At 42.1% G+C, this 24,024-nt stretch overlaps 1 protein-coding gene across 2 annotated transcripts in view; it reads right to left on the bottom strand.

Moving 5' to 3' along the window:
* The window catches only part of LOC127455279 (glutamate receptor ionotropic, delta-1-like), a 487,061-nt gene that overhangs the window by 129,694 nt on the left and 333,343 nt on the right, over nt 1-24,024 (bottom strand). For both annotated transcript variants that reach the window (XM_051723023.1, XM_051723024.1), the window contains exon 3: nt 15,796-16,080. In XM_051723023.1, coding sequence (XP_051578983.1) covers nt 15,796-16,080 — 285 coding nt within the window. The remainder of the gene's footprint in view (nt 1-15,795; nt 16,081-24,024) is intronic.

Raw genomic sequence — 24,024 nt, forward strand, 5'->3', positions numbered from 1 at the left:
ACTAAGACACCTCCTGTTCCGCTAAACTCCCACAAATCCGTGTTCTTATAACAGTACATCATGTTATATTATGCTTATCATAGTAATATCATTTTTATGCATAAAAAACAATTAAAAATGATTAAAAACACTGACTCCTTTATTGGTACTAGAATAATACAGGCTTTTATTGGACTTTCTTCTTGTACACACCACAGGCACTGTATTAAGCAGCACATAACCTTTTCAAATGAATAATATTTCTAGTTGTTATATGTAAAATTCAAACCACTGTCTATCTGTATTCCACTTCATCTGCAATAAAGAAAGCAAACATTGTGCGATCTGCCATGACTGATGTAGGTTCAGCACATGACAGGAAGTGCAAAGTGTCCGACTTGATGGCTCTATTTCAAAATCAGCAAATCTCGCCGATCGGTAACGCATGGCGCAGTTCAAATTGAACAAATTTAATGTTTGTATGTATTTTCACAGAGAGGAAAATTTTCAGCAATTAAAATCTTCAGTTTGACTCAGTTCCTCACATGGACCTATTGTAGGATTTCAGAAGACTTTTTTATTCGTTTGGTAAGTTATTGTGACTGTACTTGTATATGCTTGTTATGCCTTTTATACGGTTGGTTGGTTATATTCTTGTTATATTAGTAGTTAGGTTAGGTGATCTAAAATGTAATTTGATTTCATAATGTAACTAAACTTAAATTAAATACCAGTGATAAATCCGAAGATTACTGAGCATGTGACGTAATCATCCGAACTGAGGCAAGAACAGTATTATAATGACATTTTGATGATGCAGGCAAAAAGACTTTAAGATTTCGAAAAAAAAAATCAATTTTGAGTGAACTATCCCATTAACTGATTTTCAGTCCAACTTTTAAACTACTGTACTTTTGTAACACTATAGTTGGTTTGATTCTGACCAGAGTATGTCTATGATTAAAGTGACTGTAGACATGAAACTGGTTTTAAAATTCTGTCACATGCCAATGACTAATGGATTAACATGATAAAGTACAAAGATATATTCATATTCCCTCTCTCTTTCCTTCTTTGATTTAATCTCATAGGCACAGAAGATTTTAATTTTCTGAAGTCACAGATCATGATCTTTATACCTGATATGTATGATAATAAACTGTTTGTTTAAAATAATTATCTCACATGCAATACATTGATATAATCTCCTGCTCTTTATTGCATGTCTAAGATCATGTTTTAGGTTTCATCAGGATCATTGCTTTAGGTTTGGATTTATTAAGACAGCCACACAGTCCATTTTCCATGTTGTCAGGGCTATATTACAGCACAGCAAAACAAAACTGGCATCAAGGATGATCAAATAACATGTTATTTTGTGTGAGTGCATGTGTACTTGATATACTTGATCATAACTCACTTTCTGTACTCACAGTATGTTACAAGCTACAAACTGTTTCCATGACAACTGACCATCAAAACACGACCATCAAAGGAGATTACTTGCGCTATGCCGACCTTTAGTGTGTTCAAAACAACTTGACCAATAAGAACATCCAGACAGGTAAGCACTTGCAAACAAATGAAATGCGAGCTAAAACACACTAATGAAAATCCTTTCAGCATTATTGCCAATATTTTTAGTATGCCAATATTGAGTTTCGCTTTTAAATTGTTATTATTATTCTCAATAATCCAAAAGCCTGCCTTCTTGATGCATATTAGCGTGTGAACACACGCAATGAAGAAAATTAAACATGAGAAAATACATTGAAAACAAAACACACTGTTCCCTATCTGTCACTCACTTGACGTTGTGTCGACGTAGTGACACTAGGGGTCACCCTTGGGAGCCCCAAACACCTCTGATATTTGAGAAAAGGCCAATGAGAATTGGCAAGTGGAATTTGCATGCCACTCCCCTGGACATAAAGGTATAAAAGGAGCCGACTTGCAACCACTCATTCAGATTTGTTCTTCGGAGCCGAGCGGTGTCGATGAATTCCACTGCCGTTCCATTCATCTCTACAAAGTGTTGTACGCTGTTGGATATACGGCGCATTGCAGCGGGTTCTCCCCCTCTTGCATGGATAAGTGCAGAGAACACCCCTGGGCGCTTTGGCAGCTACACTAAAAGAGTAGATACTGAAAGAGTATTTCCTCTAAAAGAGTGAGCACTGACGGAAAGCGTCTTTTTAAAGATGACTTTCCATCTGTGTGTAGTTCCTGAATGCGGTCGATATCTGCCTCTAATGGCCACGATCGCTGCCTCACTTGTATGGGCCATAGCCAAGCTGAGACAGCGTTCATGGATGGTTCATGCTCTCACTATGAGTGCCTACGGGCACAAGGCCGTGATGGTTAGCGCTGGGGGCGATTTGGGGACCCCAATTGGAGCAGTTCCGCCGGGTGAACCCCTACAGACCTCCCATTCCCCAGTATGCTCGTTTGCCCTGGTCGAGTTCTGGGATGAGACTGGCAGCTCACCCCAGGGCGAGTTTAATGTCTCATTTGGGGCTCGGGAGCAGGATGAGCTCTTGATCGTAGCATCGGAGAGCGGGTTGGTACGGTCAGACGTGGAGGACTTGGCTATGTTCCCACCTTCGGCTGTGGTTGCCCAGTCTGAGGCTGACGTGGAGTTGGTGGCCATGCTTGCCCGGGCTGCCGTGAGCATCGGGCTCGAGTGAAACCCTCCACCCTGCCCTGAGCCCTCGTGGCTTGATGACTGGTTCCTGGGCTCGGAGCGCCACTCACAGCTGCGCCCCGCCCCAGTTCCATTCTTCCCAGAGGTGCATGAGGAACTCACAAAGTCGTGGCAGGCACCTTTCACTGCCCGGACCCAGCCTCTGAGTTCCTCCACTCTCACTACCCTTGACGGTGGGGCAGCCAGGGGGTACACGGAGATTCCTCCGGTGGACAAGGCGGTTGCGGTGCACATGTGCCTGCAAAACGCCGCCACCTGGCAGAATCGCCCAAGACTCCCGTCCAAGGCCTGTAAGTCTAGGTCATCCCTGACGGCCAAGGCTTACAGTGCCACTGGACAGGCCACCTCCGCCGTGCATGCCATGACCCTCCTGCAAGTTCACCAGACCAAGGCATTGAAAGAGCTGCATGAGGTCCTGACCCGGGAGTGATGCAGGAGCTACGCTCGGCGACCGACCTCACCCTATGGGCGACAAAGGTCTTGGGCTCTTGGGCAGGCAATGTCCACCATGGTGGTCCAGGAGCACCACCTGTGGCTTAATCTGGTTGAGATGAGCACAGCGGCACACCACGATGCAGTGGACGGTAAGTCCTTGGGGAAGCACGACCTGATCATCAGGTTCCTTAGAGGCGCTAGGAGATTGAATCCTCCTAGGCCATGCCTTGTTCCCTCATGGGATCTCTCCATCGTCCTGCTGGGCCTGCAGAGAGCCCCGTTTGAGCCTCTGGAGTCAGTCGAGCTAAAGGCCCTCTCATTGAAGACGGCCCTCCTGACTGTGCTCACTTCCATCAAGAGGGTTGGGGACCTGCAGGCATTCTCTGTCTGCAATACCTGCCTAGAGTTTGGTCCGGCATACTCTCACGTGGCCTTGAGACCCCGGCCGGGCTATGTGCCCAAGGTTCCCACTACCCCTTTTAGGGACCAGGTGGTGAGCCTGCAAGCGCTGCCCTGGGAGGAGGCACACCAAGCCTTTTCGTTGCTGTGTCCGGTACATGCTTTGCATATCTACTTACATAGACAGCAAGGAGAGATTTAGATGCTCCGAGCAGCTCTTTGTCTGTTTTGGGGGACAGCGGAAGGGGAAGGCTGTCTCCAAACAGAGGATTGCCCACTGGATCGTGGATGCCATTGCTTTGGCATTCCAGGCCCAGGGCATGCCGTCCCCCCTGGGAGAACGAGTACACTCCACTAAGAGTGTGGCATCCTCCTGCGCCTTGGCGAACAGCGCCTCTCTAGCAGACATCTGTAGAGCAGCAGGCCGGGTGACACCCAATACTTTTGCGAGATTTTATAATCTCCAGGTTGAGCCAGTTTCGTCCCATGTGTTGGCAGGTACGAACAGGTAAGTAGGCAGGCAGCTGGCCAGGTGTACCGCGTGCACACAGCGCCTTTCCGAGGGGAAAACGTGTGCTTTTTTCCCCCACGCGAGTTCCTGAGACCGGTGAACCCTGGATGTCTTTCCTCCTCAGCCCTGCGGCAGGCGAATTCGGCGGAGAAATTCGATGCCAGGCCCATTACTTGCGTTAGTTTGCCCTGCACTGGGATAGGTGCTCCACATGTGTTGGTTGCCTGTGGGTAACCCCATGTGACATATTTTCCACAGTACAGTTTCCCTGACGGCAAACCCGTGTCTTCCTTTGGACAGAGCCTCCTCTGCCACCAGTCGCCGCATTTGTAGAGTTCCTCCCCTCTGGGTAGGACCTACCGCGGGGGCTTCTTTCCACATGTACTTCCAGTTGGTAAGTCCATGTGACGTATTCTCCACATGTTAACCTCCCCTTCGGGCAGGATGTGGTTTCTGTGGTGTCTTTTCCCCGTGGGAAAAAGAACACCTTCCCCGACATGAATACATCTGGCCCCAGCTCAATGATTTTTCATTTTTGTGGGAGAAAAAGAAGAGAAAAGGTCGAGCGGCTGGCGCAGCCTGTTCCTATTGTAAGTACGTCTTGTCCCCCCCCCCCCCCTTTGGGTACAAGGGACCATGTGACATTCGTGGGGCATTTGGAAGGTTATGTGGGGGCCGAGTGCACTTGCTACTAGGCACACAGTGGTCTGCCTGCAACTGCACCGCCAGTCCGTGTAACACAGTCCAGCTGGTTGTGCCGTTTTGTATAGGGACCCCTAGTGTCACTACATCGACACAACGTCGAGTGAGTGACAGATAGGGAACATCTTGGTTACTGTTGTAACCTCCGTTCCCTGATGGAGGGAGCGAGACGTTGTGTCCATCTTGCCACAACACTGAACTACACGCTGAAATGGCCGGGACTCTGTCTCGGCTCCTCAGAACAAACCTGTATGAGTGGTTGCAAGCCCGCTCCTTTTATACCCATATGTCCGAGGGAGTGGCATGCAAATTCTCATTGGCCTTTTCTCAAATATCAGAGGTGTTTGGGGTTCCCAAGTGCAACACCTAGTGTCACTACATTGACACAACATCTCATTCCCTCATCAGGGAACGGCGGTTACAACAATAACCAAGGCGGTTTCTTTCATATAATGAATGAACTAGAGGTCTGCCATGTTTCATTGGCTGAACAGTTCTCGTTTGCGGAACCGAGCCATTTTGTACAGTTGAACACGCTCATTGACACGGTTACCGTTTCTATCTCTGTAATGCTATGAAATCAGGATTAGAATGGACTGACTGTGCAAGTGACCAATCATGAGTTTCATGTCACTACAGGTGGGGAACCGAGTCGTCTGTCCTGAGTACGGTTAGCTAAACAATGGTTTGTAACCTTATCATACCAAACTGTGCTACAGTGAAAATGCTATCAGAACCGTTACTCACTGTGCTCAGAACCATTCAGCCCAATAGTGGAAAAGCACTTATACTGTCGGGATTTGGGCCAGGTTCATGTCAGTTTTTAGTGAAGAACTTTGGGATTGTAATTAATGAAAAAAAAAAAAAAAAAAAAAAAAAAAAAAAATATATATATATATATATATATATATTTATATATATATATATATATATATAATTTTTCATTATTTAATTTTAACAAAACTTGATACACTCTGGCCTGTTGTGTAAATGAATGAGGGAATATTAACACTTAAGAACTAGAAAAGAAGAATAACTATATATAAAAAAAGTAGGGTAACAATGAAAAACTGTTGAAAAGAAGGTAACCGTGTGTCCTGGCATGGAGTAAGCAGAGATGAGTGGATGTTTTCAATTCATTCTCTATGGGAGCTGAGCGGCAGGCTCATTTGGGGAGTGTGGGATTAACAGCAGAGCAGAGCAAATGGTGAAAGCATAAAAAGTTTAGAAATTATTAACTTCATGCAAATGAGTGTCAAAAAACACAGTGAATTAAATCTATTAATGTAGTGACATCTGGATTCAATGATTAAATCACATTGTTATATATTTCAAACTTCATTCATATTTCAAATGCAGTTTGCACTTTTTTCTAATGCTTTGACTTGATTAAAAAAATTGCAATAAATTGATACAGTATATACTGTATGTCTTAGGCATTCAGAAATGAAGCTTGATTTTTCCAATTGTAATCATGAATAAATGATGATTTTGTGTATGGAAAGCAATCATAGACCATGCTGACGGAAACCTCACTGCTATACACCGTTGTGTGTGAAAATCAGGAGATCAGCAGTTACAGAAATACTCAAACCAGCCCGTCTGAAACCAACAACAATGCCACAGTCGAACACTGAGATAATTTTTTTTCCCCCATTCTGATGGTTGATGTGAACATTAACTGAAGCTCCTGACCTGGATCTGCATGATTTTATGCATTGAACTGCTGCCACCCGACTGGCTGATTAGATAATCACATGAATAAGTAAGTGTACTAATAAAGTGCTCAGTGGGTGTACATCAGGATGAATTGCATGTTTCAATCTTCTGATTTGATTTAAATCTGGCAAGTTTCCAAGTTACATCTTTTCTGAACCCTTTAAACCAAAATGTGACTTTGATTTTGTTATAAGATTGTAACAAACACTTAATGACATGTTAATTACCCATACCTAAGTTAATAACCAAATGCAAAATAAAATAAAATCAGTAAACATCATACAATGCATCTTTTCTGATGACTGAGGCTTTGGAGTGACCTAAGAGTAACCCACTGATATTTCCAACAAATAAACACACACTGGAACAACAGTTCCATTGTGCAAAACTCTCTCACAGATTAGTTTCAGCATACCATTGTAATTCAATTATCACAGCCGTAGCTACAAACTGAAGATAAAATTAAAGTCTCTCCAGAAGACTGTCTCAGAAATATATAAATAATAATAATAAAAAAAAAAAAAAACAATTTATGGAAAGAAAGAGCTGAGAGAAGTCTTTGAGAAACAAATTGGATTTGCTTAAAGAGTGTAATTATACATCTAAAGGCATATTTCAAAGCAACTACAAGCTGGCGTCTCACCGGGAGAAAAACACAAGTGGGGAAGGTGTGGAGAGAATCAATGGAGCTATAAACAGTTTAACTTTTCCCAGTTCTTGCCTTTAAAATGAGAAGAATGGGTCAACGGGTTCTAAAGCTGTATCATGATTATAAGCAGTATATTTTTTGGCAGTGTTGGGGAAGCTCCTTTGAAACTGTTGCTTTCCAAGCCACTCACTGAAGTTCTCACTGAAATATATTTAGAATAGTTAGGGGCAATATATTTTACCTAATTATAACTGATTATTTAATTTAATATAGGTAACAGCAATAAACTTAAATAAATGTACACTAAATACTACAGAAACTGCAATACAGACTAATTTTTATAACTGAGTTAAAAACATAATGGTGTAAAATGTTGTTGTGCTACACTGCTACCAGTTGAAAAAAGCAACTTGTTGAAAAGCTACAGTATTTTGAACAGCTGAACTACTCTCACGCTACTGAGAAATGTAGTTAAATCAGTAGTGTTGCTACTTTTAGTTGGTTAATCCCCACCACTGGTTCTTTGATGGCATTGTCTTGATAAAAGCAGAATGTTGTTGAGTATCATAAATCCCTAGCTGTATCATGATATAAAAAGTGTGCTCTTGAAAATAACTAATCTAGATTATTCTAGTTATTATACTCTGCATTTTCAGTATAAGCAGCATGTTATTTACCAAAATGAATCTAGAGCTGAATTACGATATATGCCGTATATTTCTGCAGAATAAGATCATAATTAAAATAGTTGAACATCACAGGATTTAAAAATTTAATATAAATTACATCAAAGACATTCAGCATTTTATAATACTCACACATTAGTTCAGATAATAATCATACATTAGCACCTTCAGAAGTGCATCAAGATTAATAGATCGCAGGATGCTTCATCTTTGCATTAAAGGTCATCGTACACAACCTTTCAAAAGATGCTTTTAATTGGTGCGGCACAGAGTTAGGAGTTATGAAACCTCATTTCATCCACTACAAAAGCATGCAGATAGTTGCTAGGAGATGGTGAAATCATTTCATCCTCTGGGTTTATGATTCTGTTTGTGTCTCTACCCACTGGCATGCTGTACAGAGAGCCAGGGGCTGGGTTGTGAGTGTTGCTCATGGAGGCCTGGGGAGCACTCTTCTTGGAAAGACTTAGATGGGATACTTATCTCTGATTAAAAAAGAAGGGCTTTCTTGATGGCGCTGTCGATTGGTCCCACATGACTGCATTCCAGAATCTACACAGAATGGGAGAATGTTGCTCATTTAACTGCCTCTGACATGAACTGCCCAGAGACAAACTCTGACTTTAAAACAAGAACAAATATGTCTCTCTCTTTGTCTCTCTCTCTCTCTCTCTCTCTCTCTCTCTCTCTCTCTCTCTCTCTCTCTCTCTCTCTCTATCTCACTCACAGATGTGCTCTCTTTGTCTTAAGAAGCCAGTGAAGAATATTTCATTATCCTCTTGTTTAAAAGCAGGAAATTATAACACTAACACCATAATTACCCCAGTGCTCTGACATGAGACTTCAGAACTAACCATTGCAGTTTAAAAGGGTAGTTGACCCCAAAATGAAAATTCTGTCATCCCTTACTCGCCCTCATGCTGTTCCAAACCCATTTGACTTCCTGTCTTCCGGGGAACACAAACGGAAATGTTAGGAACCATTCACTTTCATTGTATTAAAAAACGATGCAATGAAAGTGAATGGGGAGTGAGGCTAACACTCTTCCTAACATCTCCTTTTTTTCTCCACAAAAGTAAAATGGGAACAACATGAGTGTGAGCAGGTGACAGAATTTTCATTTTGGTGTTTACATGTCTAACTTTGGTCAGTCCAATCAACTCACTCCTTCCACAGATCTGCTACTTTAAACTGAAAATTGTATCACTGACCCACCCTAATGTCGCTAGAAACTTTTGACATTTTCCCTTTGAACACAAAAAAGGTATTATAAAAATGTCAAAGCTGCTCTTTTCTATATGATTAAATTGCACTTCTAACAACTGGCTGTCAAATTCAGATGCAATTTAGCTTAAAAATATTTAATTATAGATCAGGATTTTAACTCGGGTCCCCTTGCTTATAAATGAAAAGTACATCACTACATGTCTAACATGAATGGAATTCATTGCTAAGTTGATTAAAAGTACTTTGTTTTTCTTTAGGTCATGTTATATTTCACATATGGCACTAAGTGAGCCAGGGCTGCCACTGTTGCCCCTCAAAAAACAATAGGCTTATTATAGGCTTTTGAGCTAAATGTAAAAAGTACAACAACAATAATGAGGCACAAAAAACATTATGAAACAACAGAAATGGAAAAGGTTATATAAAGAAATATCAAAACATTGTTTTGGCCAACAAATATTGTAATCAATAAATTGTATAGATTTATGATATTTAAAAACATGTGAGAACCTACTCTGATGTGACAACATGACCCGACCTGACTTGTGAAAAATACCTTGGTCCAAACACATTTAAACCTTTCAATAAAAATCTGCCTTCATAATATGGTGGACCCCTGCCTTACTTACTGGCAGTATGGTTTGATTATGTTAGTTTGTTGACCCAAGAGCTATAACAAAAACATTATGATAGTGAATTTACTTTGTAGGTAAAATTCACAAAAAATGTCCATTGCACTTTTGCCTTCAAATCGTATTTTAACTGAGATATAGCCTTTGTGACAACTTACAGTTCCTGAGTGACAACTAGCCCCAGTCTCCCCTATTACACGAACAAAAACAGTTTATCATCAGTGAATAAACTGAGAGTACACATTACTCAGTGGTATATTAAAAAGGGACTCCAGTAAACTCTGAGACTGCTCAGCTAAAGCCAAAACATCAATTAAACTAGGACCTTAGTCACAAAGCAACAATTCACAGGCCTGTGGGGTAGCTTAGTGTTGTTTATAAATTCTGTAACACGAAAAGTCCCCAACATTAAGATGCTTTATAGACTCACTTTATGGAGGTTGGCCGTACACACACACACACACACACACACACACACACACACACACACACACACACTCACGAAACATGGGGATAAAGCAGCTCAAGGCAGAAGGAGTTGCCAAGAAACTCCCACACCAAAGTTAGTAATGATCTAAGATGGCACAGAAGTTGACTGAGGATAGCAACTAAACTTTATATTAAAAGAGCTACTGGTGAAAATATGTATATATATGTATCACTACTCATGATTAAAAGAGGAATTTTGCAGCAAAAATACCAATAAATAAAAAACAAAAAATGTGTCCTTCAGGTCTCTGTTCACGCTTGTGAAGAGCTAAACTAATTTTTAACTTCAAACATAGGCCTTTCACATTCGAACAGCAATTCTTCAAGGCTGGTTATTTGCATGGCTAACATTAGCAGCACCAAAAATCAATTGGCTAATATAACTAAAGTCAATAAATGCATAAAATAAGAATAAGAATTCAAAAAGACATAATTAGTGGTATGATCGCCAAAAGTGAGCGAAATGATGATTTAATCAGACGAGGTTTTTAAGGTGAATATTAGATGGGTGTTTTAATGAGTAAAATGTACCTCCCTAACCTAAAACTTTAAACTAAACCTAACCAATAGTTTCTTAAAAGATACTGTAAATGAGAAGTGAACAAAACTGACATCCTTACCCTAAACCTAACCGATAGTGTTTTAAAAGTTTTTAAAAGCAAATGCAAATCAATGCATATTGTACCACTTCTATGACATTTTTGGTTCACTTACACTTGCGTTTTGAGCATCCTTGGCTGGGCTCAAGGCTCTGTCTCTGAGCTCAAAGTCTAACACTCTTTCAGGTGAGCTACCGTGGAAGCTATTCACATTGGAATATGTGTGTAAATGTAAGTGGGTCTATAATACAAGCGTTAAAACGTATCGCTTTTCAAATGATGCATTAGAGTAAAAGTGTTTTGATACAATAACATAGCAGGGTGTGAGTAATAGTGCGAAAAATAAGTGTTTATAAAGTCATAATCAGCCATAGTGCCTGTGATTTGTGTGAAAGTGAATAAAACGCACAGTTGTTATAGTGCCTCTAGTGTTTATTTCACCAGAAAACTGCAGCAAAAAATTGAAAGCAGCACGTAAAACTCAGTTTGCAAAAATGTAGTTATAGTAACGTTCATTTTATGAGACTAAGTTGGTTATAATGCCTGTTTGTACAGTAACATTAGTTCAATTTGATAATTTCTCATAATTTATTCACTTATGCAGGCTCATTACTATGAACTTTTTCTTTTTTATTATTTTATTTGTCATTTAGATGCTTTCTTACCAAAAGTAACTCAATGGACACTTTTTACAGTATCAGCCTTAGAGAAACCTGGTTTTAAGTATGTTGTTCAAGGACATGATGGGGACTTTGTTTTGTGGATGATATGTCCCTTGGATTAGCCAAATCACAGTTTTGGATACATTTTACTTCACAGGCCTGTGTTCATCGGTGTATAGACTGGATAATCAGTCAAAAAAAAAAAAAAAAAAAAAAAACTCTAGGAACTGATTTGTTTTTTCTGCTTACAGAGTCTTAACACAACAGGGATCACACCTGCAGGCTGCAGTTTTTAATCTGCATTGCATACATCCTAGCACCACCACGATAGATGTGATAGGAGCAGACCTGAGTCTATCTTCTGTAAAAGATCTTGTCTGTGAAGTAAGATCATTTACGCATTTTCCTTCAAATGTCACTGCATTTCTGCCAGCCTAAAACCAACTTTGAACATATATATTTTTCATTTAGGATTTGCTCTACACATGGCATATTCCATGAGGTGGAAAAGCTCAGAAAGTTCTTATCATTCTCAGCATGTTGTCTCTGTCTATTCCATATAAGACGCATCCAGAGTATTTGTCCTCCTGTAGGAGGGTGGGATGTTCATGGCTGAGAGCTCTGCACTGTGATCAATCATGTTTAGGGTCTTGATTGGAGCTTTTCTTCTGACCTCTGTGATTATGGTTTTAGGGAATGATGTTAATCAATGTCTGCTCCAGAGCTGCTGTGGTATGACTCATCTTAGCCCATTTCTGAACCTGCCTGCAGCAAACTTCAGTGCAGTTATAGCCTCAGCATATGAGCTTAGAGGCCATTTAAAGCATGATGTAGTTCTATTATTCTAAAATAGATATAAGCCTTGTGAACCACAAGGGAGCTCTGCTTTGACTGCCCCATTGTTGCTGTGAGACACCTTTTATTCAGACCTTTGAATCCATGATGGCTGCCTGTTAGCAAAAAATCCCATTAGGGAACCCAAAGTGAAGAGAAAACTATGAGCTAAAGACACTTGCTCTGTACAATGGGGATTAGAAGAAGATAAAATGGGAAGTTTTGGATCAAAAAGAGGCCTGCATGCTGGGGTTAAAGGGTTTATACATGAACCAAACTATGTATTTTTTTCAAAGCCTGCAGTTTAAGTAATAATTGATGTCAACAGAGAGTACAAATAATTTTTATGTGATACACTATATTGCCAAAAGTATTCGCTCACCCATCCAAATAATTGAATTCAGGTGTTCCAATCACTTCCATGGCCACAGGTGTATAAAATGAAGCACCTAGGCATGCAGACTGCTTCTACAAACATTTGTGAAAGAATGGGCCGCTCTCAGGAGCTCAGTGAATTCCGGCGTGGTACTGTGAAACCGTGTCTGGGCAGTGTAAGGTGTCCGCCATGACCTCGTGAGCCCCTTATGCACTTCCGGCAGCCTATCCCCATTTTTTGCAGTCGACTTGTCCCCGAGGTGCAGGGGACCGTACGGCGCTAGTAGGAGCATTGGGGGAGGTTACGTGATGGCCAGGTGCGCTGGCTATGAGGCACACAATGGTCCACGTAACACAGTTCAGCTAGTTGTGCCATTTCGTATAGGGACCCCTAGTGTCACTACATCGACACAACGTCGAATGAGTGACAGATAGGGAACGTCCTGGTTACTTTCATAACCTCCGTTCCCTGATGGAGGGAACGAGACGTTGTGTCCCTCCTGCCACAACACTGAAATACCCACTGAAATGTGTGGGACCCTGTCTCGGCTCCTCAGCACAAAACCTGAATGAGTGGTTGCGAGCCAGCTCCTTTTATACCCGTATGTCCGGGGGAGTGGCATGCAAATTCCACTCGCCAATTCCCACTGGCCTTTTCTCAAAGTTTGGGGCTCCCAAGGTCAACCTCTAGTGTCACTACATCGACACAATGTCTCGTTCCCTCCATCAGGGAACGGAGGTTATGAAAGTAACCAGGACGTTAGCATGTTTTAATAGGAATACTAAATACATAAATAACATTTACTGTCAGTTTGGACTAGGACACAGAGAGTAGCAATTATCAGCTAACATGTTTCAGAGATGGGTATAATTTTGTGGGTTCGGATTAGGTTAGTTAGGATTAAGGAACAAATTTAGGGATATCTTCAGTATTGGGGAGTAACTAAAATTAGCAACGCTACTAATTTAACTACATTTTGTGGTGTTACAGTAGCTCAACAGTTTTTTTTTAAAAACAGTAGCTTTTTCAGTAACAAGTTGCTTTCTCCAACAAGCTGCAGTGTAGAATGACTAAACGTTAACTAAACTAATTTTGCTATCTTTTATATCACAAAATACTGTATGTCGCTGCTCATCGCTATGTTTTCGTCTTATATATATATTTTATAAGATAGTGCCCGTTTGGTAGCTTGCAGCTATACAGTCAGTCTACTTTTAAAGTAGACTGACTGTATAATTATTTTAAATCATCAGAATGAGCTTTATTGACAAGTATGCTTACACCTACAAGGAATTTGTCTTTGTGACAGAAGCTTCCAGTGCACAAACAATACAACAAGACAGAGATAATAATTAAAAAAAATAAAAAAAAAAATAGAATAAAAATAAAAAGTGAATAAAAAATATAAGTATATATAGAAATACACAATAAGACAAAAAATATACTGTATATATACATATGTACAAATACAAATCATTGTCTTAGTAAAAACATGTCAGCAGCTTTCTCTAATGCTGCATTTACACTGCAAAGCCTAATGCATTCGGTGTTTGGACAAAAATTGGGCTTTATACAATGGACTCTGTTTACATTAATACCTCGCCAAGACAGGGATTTTGACCAATGCTAAAAGTCTTTCTCAGTCTCCAGTCATTTCCACTACTTTATTTAACTTCGTGTCAGACATGCAAGGCAGAATCGCCATAGTAGAAACCATAACTGTTCTCAGAACAGCATCAATGTTCTGAGCACTGATCGGTGGTGTTCACTGGTTGGGGTGGGACTTTCCAGTTTATTGGGTCGCTCAGCTGTTTGTCATCTTGAGGTAATTTATATTAAGCTTGAGCAAACCATCAGTACTAAACCATTTTTTAGGGAGGGGAAGGGAGATGAGTGACATTGATCTTGAGACTTATTTCAACTCTTAGGCATACAAGCCGTATCTATGTGATAATTTAGTCATTGTGTAGGGGCTTACAGCATAACTACTAGAATTTCTGTGGGTCCCTTTTCAACCAACTAGCAACGGCCATCTGTCCATGTTGACGTCATGTGACTGTTACACTGTTACACATGATTCCAGATTGTTCTGCACCCATCAAAGTTTCTGTGCGTGATAAATGGTAAGACGATATTTTTTGTTTTGTTTTGTTTTTTCTCATCTTCTCTAGTGTGCTGAGGGGTTGCCATGCCTTGTTAAAACTGTGTATGTTTACTGTTACTATAACAAATGTACTTGTATGGAAAATAAATCATAAAGAGAGTCAGCGATTTTGGGCTTCTTAAAATCTGACAGGTCGTGTTCGGGCTTAAAATCTGATGGTACCAGTCGGGTCGGGTCACAAGGTCTCGAGTATGGGTCAGGGTCGAGCTTCATTTTCAAGCCCCTGCTGAACTCTAAGCCCATTTACATTCCAAGAGAGGTCAAGTTAAGAGTTAAACATTAAAGCTGGGCTGAAATAGAGACAATTCTGGATTCTGACATCCAAACCCAGTTCCATTTAGTTTAACAACATGTTTTCCATGAAAAAGTGAGGAGGTTAACCAAGTCCTTGTTTTAAATATCATGAAAGTTTCACGATTTTCAAAACTCTATAATGCTAGTTAACAACTGACCGAGTCTGCCTTTTAGTCTGCCAGAGTCCACTTTCTCGAATCAAATTTTAACTTCAAAGCCTGAAAGCTGATGAATGTCTTCTTACTTGTGGGATGAAGTTTTTGTAAGTATTGCTAAAGACTGAATCATGTTTTGGTTTGAAAAGACCTAAGAAGTTGTCTTGCACTGAAATGTCTAGATGAAACAGTGAATTCTTGTGTGCCATAAGGACACAACATCCCTTGCAGTTATAGCACAATAATTCTTTGGACACTTATGCCATTTTATATTTATTTTGGACTTTATTTTAGGTAAACCTTTATTTAAGGTTATACGTGTGATGTTTGTACCACTTGTGGCACCAATTTGAACTGAAAAAATGTGCCTTAGGTCATCAAACAAATAGTTCTGGCCCAAACTCACGCCACTGGTTGAACAAATGTTGAAGTTTTGGGACAGATGGGATGCTGAAACAAACAGAGCAATGTTTTAAACCACCACAGAATTGCAGTGTTTACACTTTTCAGGGAAATCAACCTACAAATGACTTTCTTATAGTGGACTCTACATATTAAGCTGGGCTACATGTCACTCACCATATTCGCTGTCGTAGAAGACGATAAACTTGTGCCAACGCAGGTCAGAGACTAGTGTGATCATGACGTCACTGAAACGCACTGGAGGGCGCGCAGCCAATGTGTAGCGCTCTCCGTCAGGGCTGGGATTGAGCTGGCACTCGGAGCGGGGCGTGCCATCTCCATTCCTCTGAATGAACAGGTGAGGAATGTGCATGGCGTCTGTGAGAGACTGCAGAGCATTGGCTGCAGCACAGCCTGTAGATGACACCAAAGCCAAGATCCCCTGATTCATGAGCTCACAGGCTGGAGATTGAAAAAGAAGAGGAAAAAAAAGAGAAAGTAAGGTTAGAGAATTGGCAGGTCAAGTGGCCATAAAGACTGAAAATGTAAGATACTTAACATCAGTTAAGTATGTTGACCATTATGGAACTTATGGTCCATTTCCATCAACCAATGGCAATTAATGCAGCAAATGTCATGGTAATACCAGAGGGAACAGGTGGCATAATGCGTCCAGATTTCATAGGGCAAATGTAATTATGTTCAGTGTATTACCATATGCTGCTAATTTATTGCCACTGTTAAATATCAGTGTTACATTTTCTCAAGGAAATCTTGTTCAAGTGGTTATAAATAATTTATGAAATATAACATTTAATAGATGTTTCCATCTGAGCTCTGCAGGTAAGAAAACATTATATTATTATGTGTATACCTGTAGTTATCCTTAATTTTTACAATGCTAAAAAATAATTAGAAGTTAATTCAAGTCCAAGGTTGTTCTAGCGAGCATATTTCACCATGCACGTCTTTTTTAAAAAGGGCATTGTGGCATAAAAAAATGGCATTAATATTCCCAGCTTTCTATGCTTGAGCATTGCTTCCCCTATAGTATGTGATTGCTGCACAATATCATTACATTACAACACAGATTTCATTACATTATAATGCACAATATGCACTATGGGACGTACTGTAGATGTAGGCTTAATATATATCAAAGTACATCTGATTACATTTAGACACATTTGTTTCTGATTATTTTCTCATCTTTATACACATGGAAACTAGTTAAGGCACTTTGCTGTATTTATTTAAATTGCAATGAATATTTTAACAAGATCTAAAAATAGAGGACAGCAATTAATTTTGTCTTTGACAGCAGAAAAACTTTTACTGAGTCAAACTGCGGGAGCTGAAAAATTTATTTTTTTATAAAACCAAAACAGCACTCAGAATGCACTGAGCCCACAGCATGGATAGTGAAAACACACACACACACACACAAAAAAAAAACAATAGTTTGTGTAACTTTTTGCACAAGAGCTAAGTGATCATGTGTCCCCAGAGCACCCCTGTGCCTGTTTAATTTAATTACAGCAAAGCCTTGATTGGATGAGCATAAAGGTTTTAAAGAATGGTCCATTAAAGACCCAGGTAGATCGATGGACTACAAATCACATTGAAAATTACAGTAAAAACACAAATATTTGCTTTATAGCAAATAAATAAATAAATAAATAAATAAAAAACAAACAAAAAAAAAAAAACAAGAAGCTGAGCAAACAATTTAGCTTGAAGCCACCAGAGAAAATCCTCAGTAAACATTTGAACAAACACAATTTAAATTGTTATTCAACTAAATGGAACCACCCTTATGTAGTACAAAATACCCTAAACAACAAACAGTCCCATAGTAGACTTTATGATAGTCAAGTTAATGCAATAAGCTGAAAAACTCCAACACATAAGCTCCATGTGGTTTATGCTCCCAGCACAAACTTTTTATGTGTTTTTGCTGAGGCCATTACAGTACTAGCAAACACATGTGTCATGTAATAAGTATGTGAGTTTATGTAGATAATTTCATATTCATTAGATTCTGCTGTTAAATATTTCCACCTTTTTAAATCATGGTAATTTTGAATTTTAAATACCCTTTATTTAAAACCACCAATATGACACAAATTAGTGTATGGAAAATCTAAAACATATTAAAAAAAAAAAAAAAAAAAAACGTAACAAAACACAAATCTAACATAAACTTAAATATAACATGGAAAAAAAATACACAGAATAATAATTAGAGATTGTAATGTGATTCAGACCTCACAGATAAATGTGCCTGTGCGTGGAGCTGACAAGCTTTCTGACAAGCACTTATCTGTAAATAACCATGCAAATAGAGCAGTTTGTATCTTTAAATTGTCTGTGTGTGTGTGTGACAGAGCTATGGAGGAATATGTGAAAAGCATTATTGATAAATGTATCTTTTGATTCACATCACAGAACTACATTGCGTTTGATAAACACTGTACAGAGACAGAAAAAGAGTGATACTGGTAGAAATAAAAAGGAAAAAAAAAGTACTGCAGGTTTGTCTAGAGGAATAGAAGACGTCAGCCTAATACAGTATGTAATATTGTCCAGAAAGAGTTGAAAGACAATGCAGAAACATAGTAGCAACCCCATCATCAATTTTCACAAACTTCTCTCAGTTCAGAGCATGAATAACGTCTGCAACCTGCAGAGTACAGCAAACCACAGCATGGGAAAACTATATAATCAAGTGAGAATGGCCATTACACCATATGATGTTGAAATTCACATTAGCAGTTGCTGCTTATGGTCCATGAATGCTACATCTATACATTCTTAAACTTCATGGTGATGACAACTTAAAAACTTAAAGAAAGAAGAAGTTTGTTTTCCTGTCATCATTCAACAGATGTTTCTCAGTCAATCAGAGCAGCAAGATGGAACAACAGGGGCATTCAGTCACTACAGTGTGACTAGAATTAGATTAGACTTTAATGCAATAATAAGGCTAACTCTTTTTTTCGCTATCTCAATGCCCTACAGGACATGCAGGAGCTGCCCAGATCTACGTAGTCCCCTCCTCAGAGCATTATAATAGATTTTTATTTTTTTATTTTTGCATATCTAGACCTGTCTACAATGCCATATTTAACGTCCTGGTTACTTGCGTAACCTCCGTTCCCTGATGGAGGAAACGAGACGTTGTGTCGATGTAGTGACACTAGGGGTCACTCTTGGGAGCCTGAGTCACCACTGGTCTTTGATAAAAGGCCAATGAAAATTGGCGAGTGGAATTTGCATGCCACTCCCCCAGACATACGGGTATAAAAGGAGCTGGTATGCAACCACTCATTCAGGTTTTATGCTGAGGAGCCGAGACAAGGTCCGGCCATTTCAGTGGGTAGTTCAGCGTTGTAGCAGGAGGGACACAACGTCTCGTTCCCTCCATCAGGGAACGGAGGTTACGCAAGTAACCAGGACGTTCCCTATCTGTCACTCACTCGACGTTGTGTAGATTTAGTGACACTAGGGGTCCCTATACAAAACGTCACAACTGGCTGAACTGTGTTACGTGAACTGGCGGTGTGTGACGGGCAGACAACTGTATGCCTCGTAGCCAGCACACCAGGCTGACACGTAACCTCCCCCAACATAGTTATGAGTGTCGAACAGCCCTTTGGGGACAAGTCGACTACCCAAAAGATAAAGACAGGCTAACCCAGTTGTGGCCTCTTTTCTCCTTCTTTTTTTCCACTCCCTAAAAAACAAGGGGGATTATCCAACTGGGCCGCCAGGTCTAGTCAGGGGGTGTCCCTCCCAAGGGTCACCGTGGTGACCACACCTCGCCCAAAGAGAGGGGGGGATATTTAAGTGGAAAATACATCACATGGTCTTGCCGACCATGTGGAGAAGTCTCATGGTAGATCCCACCCAATGGGGAAGGAGTTACTACAAACATGGAGACTGTGGCAGTGGGGGCTCTGCCCAAAGAAGACACAGTTTGCCAACAGGGAAACGAATTAGCAGAAGATATACATCGCATGGGGTTATCTTACAGGGAACCGCCACATGCGGAACACCTACCCCAGAACAGTGCTCTTAGTTAGCACATGTACTGGGCCGGCAGCGAGCATCTCCGAAAACTCGACTGCCACAGGGCTCGGAGGAAGTCAAACAGGGAACATAGTTTGTGAACACTACTGGGAATTAATGGCGCACGTCTTCTGCTCAGAGGAGGTGAAAGGCGCTATGTGCAAGCGATACACCCGGCCGGCTATCCCGGGCTAATCCGCTTGTATTGCGTGCCACTACCTGGGACGAAACCGGTTCCACCCGGAGGTTGTAGAACCTTGCAAAGGTGATGGGTGTTGCCCAGCCCACTGCTCTGCAAATGTCTATTAGAGAGGCACCCATGGCCAGTGCCCAGGAGGCCGCTACACCCCTGGTAGAATGGGCTCGTAGCCCTACCGGGGGCGGCACGTCCTGAGCGTGATATGCCATAGCTATGATGTCAATGAGCCAGTGGGAGATCCTCTGCTTTGAGAAAGCGCTTCCTTTCTGCTGTGCACCAAAGCAGACAAAGAGCTGCTCAGAGATCCTAAAGCTCTGTGTGCGATCCAAATAGATGCATAAAGCGTGCACCGGACACAGCAACGACAGGGCTGGGTCTGCCTCCTCCTGAGGCAGTGCTTGCAGGTTCACCAACTGGTCCCTAAAAGGGGTCGTGGGAACCTTGGGCACATAGCCCGGTCGGGGTCTCAAGATCACTTGAGAGTAGCCCGGACCGAACTCCAGGCACGTTTCGCTGACAGAGAGCGCTTGCAGGTCTCCTACCCTCTTGATGGAAGTGAGCGCAGTCAGGAGGGCAGTCTTCAAGGAGAGTGCCTTAAGCTCAGCTGACTGCAAAGGCTCAAAGGGGGCTCTCTGTAGAACCTGAAGAACTACAGAGAGGTCCCATGAGGGAACAAGGCACGATCTGGAGGGGTTCAGCCTCCTGGCGCCTCTCAGGAACCTGATGATCAGGTCGTGCTTCCCTAAGGACTTACCGTCCACTGTGTCATGGTGTGCTGCTATAGCAGCAATGTACACCTTCAAGGTGGAAGGGGACAGCCGCCCTTCCAACCTCTCCTGCAGGAAGGAAAGTACCGATCCAACTGCGTATCTCTGGGGGTCTTCCTGTCAGGTAAGATGCCACTTAAAGGCACACAGGCACCTCATAGAGGGGGCCCTAGCCTGAGTGACCGTGTCTACCACTGCGGGTGGTAGACCACTTAGGTCTTCCACGTCCCGTCCAGGGGCCAGACATGGAGATTCCAGAGGTCTGGTCGCAGGGGCCAGATGGTGCCCTGTCCCTGAGAAAGAAGGTTTTTATCTCGAAGAGCATGAGGTCCGAGAACCATGTCTAGGTGGGCCAGTAGGGTGCTACCAGGAAGACCTGCTCCTTGTCCTCCCTGACCTTGCACAGAGTCTGTGCAAGTAGGCTCACTGGGGGAAACACATATTTGCATAGGCCAGGAGGCCAGCTGTGTGCCAGCGCGTCTATGCCAATAGGTGCCTTGGTCAGGGCGTACCAGAGTGGGCAGTGGAAGGATTCTTGGGAGGCGAACAGGTCTACCTGTGCCTGTCCGAATCGACTCCAAATCAGCTGGACCACCTGAGGGTGGAGTCTCCACTCTCCCCTGAGGGTAACCTGCTGTGACAATGCGTCCGCTGCAGTGTTGAGGTCGCCGGGATGTGAGTGGCTCGCAGCGACTTGAAGTGCTGCTGACTCCAGAGGAGGAGATGGTGGGCGAGTTGTGACATACAACGAGAGCGCAGACTGCCTTGGCGGTTGATATATGCTACAGTTGCAGTGTTGTCTGTTCAAACTAACACGTGCTTGCCCTGGATCAACGGCCGGAACCTCCGCAGGGTGAGCAGAATTGCCAGCATTGCCAGCCATCCCTGTGTGCACTCAACATGTCCCGAGAATGAGCTAGGATTAGCCAATCGTCGAGATAGTTGAGAATGCGATCTCCGTGTGCAAGGTAGCAGCGTTTTCGTCCTTCACCAAGGTGAAGTGGATACCACTGAACCTTGGCGGGCGCCTGGCGAACTGAATCGTGTAGCTGAGTCGGATGGTCCGGACCAGCCATCGCGATGGATTGGAAAGTACAAGCCATGCATCCAAGTTCCGCGCGAGGGGGACCAAAGGGACAATGTCATCGGACATATCGGCAGTTGGGGCCTCGTGGCGGGGCGGAGCTCAAGGTGCCACACCATGTCGTGGCCGTGCTGAGTCTAGGGACATCGAAGCACTTACCTGGCTCCTTGTGACCATCCCCGGAACAACCTGGGACAGGGGAGGAAGAGGCCTGTCCTCGCAACCCGTGGATACTGTCACATCGGGGGCGGATGTGTGCCACAGCTGGGCGCGCAGGGGCGGGGAGACCGCCGCTGGAGCACCAATCCAGCAAGGGAAAAAAGGTGGACGTGGTCGTGATGACAATCGTGCAGACGACCCAGGGAAGGAGGAAACCGCTCTTTTGCTGAACTGTTGGGTACCGCAGCCACTTGGGCATGCGGCGAAATCAAATGAAAATGCAACAAAAGATTCTCCACCTGGCCTTCCACCGGGGGATTGAGTGGTCTTACTACCAGCTCCAGTGCAGTGGGTTCCGTCGACCCTGGGTCGCCTGTCTCAGGGACGCTTTGACGACCTTCATGGGTTCTTGGCGGCCGGCCATGAGACGGGTGGCGTCTGCTTCCAGGGGCACACCCTTGGCGACGAGGAGACTGGGTGTGGGATCTTGAGTCATGCCGGGGCAGGATATGCCGGATAGCCCCTGTCTGCTGCTTCACTGTCGAGAACTGCTGGACAAAGTCCTTGACGGTGTTGCCGAATAGGCCAACCTGGGAGATGGGGGCAGCAAGGAACCGTGTCTTGTCGGCCTCACCCATCTCAACCAGGTTAAGCCAAAGGTGGCACTCCTGGACCACTAATGTGGACATCATCCGCCCGAGACACCGCGCCGTGACCTTCGTCACTCAGAGAGCGAGGTCGGTTGCCGAGCGCAGTTCCTGCATCAGATCTGGAGCGGAACTATCCTCGTGCAGTTCTTTTAGCACCTTGGCTTGGTGGACCTGCAGGAGAGCCATGGCGTGCAGGGCAGAGGCGGCTTGTCCAGCAGCGCTGTAGGCTTTGGCCATCAGGGAACGTGTTTTTGTGTGAAGAATAAATTTAGCTTTGAGTTGGGTTCGCCATCTCCCGCTTCCTCATTTCTCTAACCTGTTACAATGCACTTAGCTATTATTTGCTACATTTTTGTCGTTGAGTAAAACAAACAGTGGCTGTATTCTATTCTTTGAGAGCTTTCCAACAACATATGATATAAGTTATTGTATCAGCTATTTGATCCGATTACAATAATACTGTATGTATTATTATTCCTAATTGATTGATCAAAACAGAACACTTCTGATTTGTCTGAAAATTTCAAAGCACTTGTTCAGTTTTGGTCATAATGCCTACATGCATTGTAAAGTACAGCTTCTAAGCTTTAAAAATATACATATTTTGTGTTGGTCAAGACTGACTGATTTGATAAAAAAATGTTTAGCTTAAAGGGTTAAGATAAGTCAGGTCACTCGGACACCATGTTTGTAATGCTTCCGAGCAGCTATTTTCTGTCTCTCTATTGAATTAAAAGTACAGCTACTACATATCTATTTCAATGGGGAAAAAATCAGATCTCCAAAACGGTTGGTAAAATTTTGATAATATAACATATTTCAACTCAGCAATAAAATCTGACAAAAGATAAATTGTACTTTTGTTGGTCAAATCACGCAAATAAATAAATAAATACAAATAAGTACATTTCAGGTTGGTCTATTTAACAAGCATGCACGGTATTGAGTAAACTGACAGGTGATATCTCTATCAGAATGGTGATTGGCTCTTTTAGCTGTAAGGCAGGACTTACATTCCTAGAGCCACCACAGTGAATGTTACTATTTCTGTCATTCATAAGTTTACCAGGGACCAGTCTCATTCTATAATTCTCTGTTGTATCCCATTAGATTTACACTTTCTATATGACAGACAATCTAGACAGATGAACATAAAATATGTCACATAGCACAGTAAAGGCAAGATGAAGAGAAATGTGTTGATGAGAGATAAAAACATTGCCCAGATCACATCATTGGCTCCAACAGCAATACTAGTTTGCGATTGTGCATGACATCACTTCTTGTGGCCGTGGCCCCGCCTTATGGTACATTGGGTGGCCCAAAGGTTTGTGGTACGCAACTACTCATTCTCTTTCTATAAATCCACTATCAGCTTCTTATGCAGATTATGCCATATTACAGAATAATACTCAATTACTCAAATACTCAAAGTCATGGTTTACATAAAGGGTGATATTTCTTTGTAAGCTAATC

The sequence above is a fragment of the Myxocyprinus asiaticus genome, chromosome 17, assembly GCF_019703515.2.
Source record: "Myxocyprinus asiaticus isolate MX2 ecotype Aquarium Trade chromosome 17, UBuf_Myxa_2, whole genome shotgun sequence".
Lineage (NCBI taxonomy): Eukaryota > Metazoa > Chordata > Actinopteri > Cypriniformes > Catostomidae > Myxocyprinus > Myxocyprinus asiaticus.